Consider the following 6,493-nt stretch of genomic DNA (forward strand, 5'->3'; position numbering starts at 1 on the left):
TTTGTTATAACTACTCCATCTATGCAGCTAGAAACATGAAATATCGCACTATTTTCACTCATTATCAACAGAAAGTTTACAGTAAAATTAACAAAGATCGGGTCACTATAACCTGTTTATTGCCCCCATAAAACTGATTGTTCAGATATGGGGTTTTACTGTAAAACTCCTTTATTTGGACAGCTAAAACCGACTAATTTCGTAAGCTATTTTTTAAATAATAATACAAAGTCTACTGAGAAAATCGTCAAAATCTATGCTGTATAATCTTAATCTCTTGTACCACTGATTGTTCAGATACCAGTTTTTGCGATATATGTATCTCCTTTATGTAGGAAGCTAAACCCATTAAATTGTGACCGGTTTACGTACCGATCACACAGCAGTGAAAATCACTTAGATTGGTGCTATATAAGGTATATCTTCCATACCTCTGATTGTTTAGCTAGAATTTTTTATATATGTATCTCCTCTATCTATGTCTGCTGTGAATATATACATTTTTTCAAATGCAGTAATCTGTTAACGTAAAATTTTCAGATGCTCATGAAAGGTATGGAGCCTTCGGCATAGCCGAAGACAGCGCTGCTCTTACTTGTTGCAATGTAATTTAGTTCGTCTTTAACAATCTATATATGTATGTATGAGTATGTTTATAGTCTTTAATATTTTAGCCAGCCAGCAAAAAATGTGGAAATGGATCTGAAAATGGAAAGAAAACTGGCTCAAATGCGGATTTTTACCCGTTTACCGATTCAATTTTCGGAAAATCAGGAGACTTTAAATTTTTTTAAATATCTTCAAAATATTTTCAAACTAAAACTATCTTAAACCTGTCTCTTGTGCTACTTTTTCATACTTATGTACATGTAGTTTAGAAATGAAGCCATTTCAAAATCATTTCAATTGATACCCGTATTGTAATAATTCATTGAAATGATTGACAATTTTGAATTTTATTTTTTAAACCATTAATTCCTATAATTCAAGTTGAATTTGAATTTTCAAACATGTGGAGTCCCTGATATACTTACGTTGCTTAGAAATAAAGCCTTTTCCAGACTCTTCCGATTAAAAGATAGATTGTAATAACTCATTAAACTTATAATAAAACTCTATTTGAATTTATATTTAAAGCAGGTGGCAACCCTCTCCAAAAACCTCAGAAAGCTCTACATGTTCAAGCTGAATATTTATAATTTAAACTCGACTTTTAAAACAGGTTGCAATCCTCTTCGAATTATTTTCTTACTAAAACCCTATTAAATCCCTCTTGTCTGACGTCCATATTGTGAAACATATTCCAATTATCAAATTCCTTTAATTCAAGAAGAATTTGATTTTTCAAACAGGTGGTAACCCTCCTACATGTGTTTTATAACTAAAACCCTTATCAAAAACCTTTCGATTGATACCCATATTGTAGTAATTCATTTAAATTAAACTAATTTTATTTTTAAACGGGTGGCAACGCATGTAAAACACCTCAGTAATGTTTTCAATTTTCAATCTGAAGGTTAAAAAATTGTTCAAATATCTTTCGAATAATTAATTTAAATTTGGGTTTTCAAACAGGTGGCAACCCTCTCCAAAATACTTTCAAACTACAACTTTTTTAAGCCTTTTGTCATCCATTCCTTAATATAATTTTCAAATAAATAATTCCCTTAATTCAAGTCGAATTTGATTTTTTTAAACAGGTGGCAGGTGGTTCCTGTATTCTATCAAACATTTTTTCTGAGATATGATATGCGGTATAAAAATTCTGTTTTATGGGAGGTGCCACGCCCCCTCGTATAACTGAGATTACACATTAGGTCAAATGATTCATTTGGCTGTGCGAAAGTCCAATTTCGTAAGGTCGGTTTTACATTTTTTTTGTCACCATTCTGAGGGAATACTCCAGACTAATAGAAACTTCACTTTGTTTTTGTTAAATAAAAAACATCGTTAGACAGCAATAAACCAAAGTTGCACTTTCAAACGTTATTGACACGATGTTTGCGCAAGAGGTTTATTTTTCAAGTTTCAAGTGCATTTTTTTTTTTTTTGTAAAGTTCGAATAATTTAAGGAAAATTTTATATGGAAAACAAAACTATAAGTTAGAACCTACATATGTACCAATTTAAAAAAGTGACTTTTTATTATTTGTTTGCAGAAATTGACTTATTTGCATAACCTTAAAAATTTATTTAGGATTTTATGTAAGCTTTTACAATTTTGTTAACTTTCGGCGATTATTTTGGCTACTTTTGACAAGTTTAAACATTTTCTGGCAACCCTGTACATGTACAAATGAAAGCACAAAAATTGAATGCAAGCACATTTTAATCCGAAAGCTCTATTTTTATATACATGCAAAAAAAATAATATTCCAAAAACATTTTGGAACTCAACACATTGGTTTTTACTGCCTCTATCTCTATGGAAGAACACACAAAACAGTCACCGCATATTTGCCATCCTTAACAAATCGAAATGATAACACAAATTTTATAAATCGTATTTCATTTAGATAATTAGAAAAAAAAATGCAGTTAAGAAGTGACAATTTAATAGTTTTGGTTTTTTTGGTCCAATATACTCGTATTGGACACTGTGACGCACAATCTCGCCGCTACTCAAGTCGTGGAAATGATTACGAAGATAATAGAAATGGTGCATCTGGAACAATTCCAATTGGTAAAGACTTATGATTAGATCCTATTCCCGTCGCCTAATTCAGCAGACGGAGAGTTTTTGCCTTCAAACAGAAAATATCTTTATTTTTAGACCAAATATGGTGAATGTAATACATTGTCGCTGATACTGCAAAACGGTCTATGTCAATTAGTACGTTTGGCACTTATGGTATGTTTCACCTGCAGCGGAATCCATCTGCAAATCGTTACACTCTGACAAACTAATGACAAAACAGTCCCTCTTTGGCTGATGGAGATGAACGACTACTAGAAGCGTTCAGGTATAGGTGGCAGATAATTGAAGCACCAGAGGTATTTATTGGCATAGGACGTTTTACAGTATCACCGACGATTTGTCCATATGTTCATTAGTATGTATGTACATATGTATGTAATTATGTGCGTATGCACATATATATGTAATTTTTACCGCGGGCTTCTATTGCTTTGGGCAAATCGTACGCTTCATATTATGTATTACATATGAATGTACATTAGGGCGGGCCGATTTTTCCCCCATAAAATTGCATATGCGGAAAATGCTCTACGTATCATCCTGAGCAATTTTGCCTAAGAAACTGTGGGTCTTAAACCAATTTCGAGCCAGCGAATTTTAAGGGGAATTTTCATATCAGGTAATACAAATTTGTATTTATTTTATTTCTTATTTTTTATTTTTTTTCAGTCAACAGAACAATAGTTCCGAGTACAACAAGAGCTAAATTTATCAAGCTCAGACTGAAGTGTTTGAGAATCTTCATGTTTCCTTCTAACCGAGTATATAGTTATAGAGCTGGCGTCGACAATATGCAAGAGTTTTGTCAAGGCTAATATTTTCAGAAGAGGTTGCATTTTCGTGATGGAACGTTAGTGCAGAGTCAGCACTTTCATCTTTAAACTACTTTCCAAAAGCTGAAAATTTTTATAAGACATGTAAATATAATTAAAAGCAGGTAACTAATAGTCAGACAGTGAAATATAGCTCTGCTTCATATCTGTCAAAAAAAAACCCCAAAGACTTTTCTCAAGGTTGAAATTCTCCAAAATAATACTAAAAACTATAAAGTTAATAAACGACATAGTCAGTCTCATTTGTGATAGGGCCACGGGAGTCAGCAGTCGATAGAAGCCAGAATTGTAACTGCTGTTAGTTAAATTTTTACAAATTTATTCCAGTAAAATTGGAATTTAAAAAAAAATAAAAAATTGCGAACTTTTGATGCAGTTTGCTTCTATTGGACAGGTAGATCATGGTTCCATAGTCTTGCCTCTAAATTTCATATGGAAACATTCTGCAGCCTTGGATTTTTTGTTTTTGTTTTTTTTTGGATTTGATTAGGGGCACCGAAATTGCGCATATGGAAACTGTGCATTTAGACATTATTTCGGTTTCAACCGAAACTGTGCATGTATGCTTTATTTCGGTTTTTNTTATTTCGGTTTTCAACCGAAACTGTGCATATATGCATTATTTCGGTTTTTTTCGTATGCATTATTTCGGGTTTTTTCATATGCATTATTTCGTATGCACAGTTTCCATATGCACAATTTCAGGGTGCCTTTGATTATTATGCATTTTCGTCAAAAATTGTTCAAGACAAAAATTTACTCTGCTAACCTTTTATAAAAATTAGCTACCAGCAGCTACCATTCTCACTTCTATCCTGTGATCGGACTTCTACCACATTGTGGTGGATCTGCCACTTTTTTGAGCAGCTACCACATCTACCACACAAGGTCTGAAATCTACCACATATTCGCGTTTTTGAGTAGTTTTATTTTTGCTCGGCATAATTTTCTTAACTTTAAGAGCAAAAATTGTTCAACACTAAACACTAACAACAGGCAGAATGGGAAGATGAAATAAACTGTAAAATGGTAAATAATCCGAATATTAAAATTTTCGACAGGAAACGTGGTTTTATTGTGTTAAATTGCAAAATATATGATTTATAAAAAGAATTTATAGCGAAAATGTTATAAAACGGCGATTTTTGTGAAAGTATTAGCAAATTTCAGTGCATCTCAAGCGTTGTTTACTTTTACTTGAGAATTGTCAAAATCAGAAAACCCCAAGCGGTACCGGTTTCTGGAACATCTACATGATGTGATGAAAAGAAAAGCAGGCAGCACTCCGCAAGGTTGCAGAGATCTTGATATGGAAGGAACTGCTTTACAATGTCAAGGAAAAAATTGCCAAAACTGAACGCAATTTTTAGCAACTTCAATCTTGCACTTTATCATACTAAAATTCGTTTTTTTTATATTCTAATGAAAAGCTTTGCAATTTATGTGAAACCTTGCACAATTTTTTTAATTTTAAAGTTTGATCCAAAACCTGAGATCTACCACATTATTTTGAAATCTACCACATTTTTTTCCAGATTCTACCACAGAAATTTTTTTAAGTCCGATCACTGCTTCTATCGACTGCTGACTCACGTGGTCCTATCACTAATGAGTCTGACGGTATCTTTTATTAACTTTGTAGTTTTTTTTATCCCTGAAACTGCTGACTCTGCACTAACGTTCCATCACTAAAATGCAATCCATTCTGAAAATATTGAGAAAACTTTTGCACGGTACATGACGGAGGTTTAGTTTGGGTTAAAGTCTCACACTGACGGGGTTAGGCTTTCAATGATCCCTCCCCGTAAAAAAAACATGTGCAGTAAAAAGTTAATTATTTAAATCGACGAATAGTTTTATATCAACTTTTGGGAACTTCTATTTATGTGTTTGTGTACAACATACCTCTATTGGTTACAATAATTTTAAGCTATAATAACAATTTTTTAGTAATAATTATTGGTTTTGAAAAAAGAAATGTATAGGGGACCCCTAAATTTCGTACTGGCTACGCCCATGGAAAATGTCCACGAATTGCTCTTGCATATGCGTGACCGTTCATTATTTTTTCGACGCTATTTTCTGTTACTGTGATTATCTTCAACTGCAGTACGTTTTAAATACAAATTTTTCGTGCATTCCAGATGATATTGAGCTCCAACTGAGACTAATCATTATCAAGCCGTTGTTTTAAAGAGTCCCACTGCACATTTTTACTATGTCGTTCTTGAAGTACAGAGCGAAAGGTATCTTTAACAGGTGGCCTCTTTACTTTCGAAATTTTTTCCGTGGTTGTGAAATCGAATTTTTCTGAGCAAATAAAGCAACAATTTTCGAAATCAAATTGTACAGGCTGCAATTCTACTTCTATGTGTGTGGCTGTGTGTCGCTTCTACGACGAGCTGCCTCCGCCATTTCGCTGTTGCCACAAATTTTTCGGCAGGATTCATGCATTTTGATTTTACTAACATTTTTGAGAATTTCTTCATGCTTCTTACATCCACGGGTTATACTGTTTGCAAGCAACGACTTGACACCCTTCGATTTCACCTCCACAACTTTGCCTAAATTCAACTTGTTATCACAAAAAAAGCAAACTTCCATTTTCGTACATGTGCTGCAGGACGCATTATAAACGAAACTGGACGAAAAGATGAGAGAACGCTGCTCTGGATGAAAAACTTTCACGTTTAAGCTTGTTTAGACAAGAAAGGTCGCCTGGGCACTTAATTTTTCGAAGTTATTTGTGACTCATCATCACTCGCTGCAAGAATGCATATAAAAACGTTACCGTTACCACGTGTATTGAAATGTGGATTTGAATTTCTGAAATAAACAAATTATTTGTCAATGTTATTGTGGCTTGTTAACATTTTATTTTTAATATTTTTATTGAGCTTTATACCACGATTGTTTATTAGGAAAAATTGAAAAAGCAACAAAGTCTAAGCGGTAGAAGTTA

The 6,493-nt window shown here is 33.2% G+C and overlaps 1 protein-coding gene across 1 annotated transcript in view; it reads left to right on the plus strand.

Moving 5' to 3' along the window:
* Positions 1-2,409: 2,409 nt before the first annotated feature.
* GluRIIE (Glutamate receptor IIE) overlaps positions 2,410-6,493 on the plus strand; it is a 50,100-nt gene continuing 46,016 nt past the window's right edge. The window contains exon 1 of the mRNA XM_017615903.1: positions 2,410-2,683. Within this exon, the coding sequence (XP_017471392.1) occupies positions 2,533-2,683 (151 nt within the window). The 5' untranslated portion in view covers positions 2,410-2,532. The remainder of the gene's footprint in view (positions 2,684-6,493) is intronic.

The sequence above is a fragment of the Rhagoletis zephyria genome, unplaced genomic scaffold (genome assembly GCF_001687245.7).
Source record: "Rhagoletis zephyria isolate East Lansing unplaced genomic scaffold, Rhagoletis_zephyria_1.1 Rzeph_scaffold_01097, whole genome shotgun sequence".
NCBI lineage: Eukaryota > Metazoa > Arthropoda > Insecta > Diptera > Tephritidae > Rhagoletis > Rhagoletis zephyria.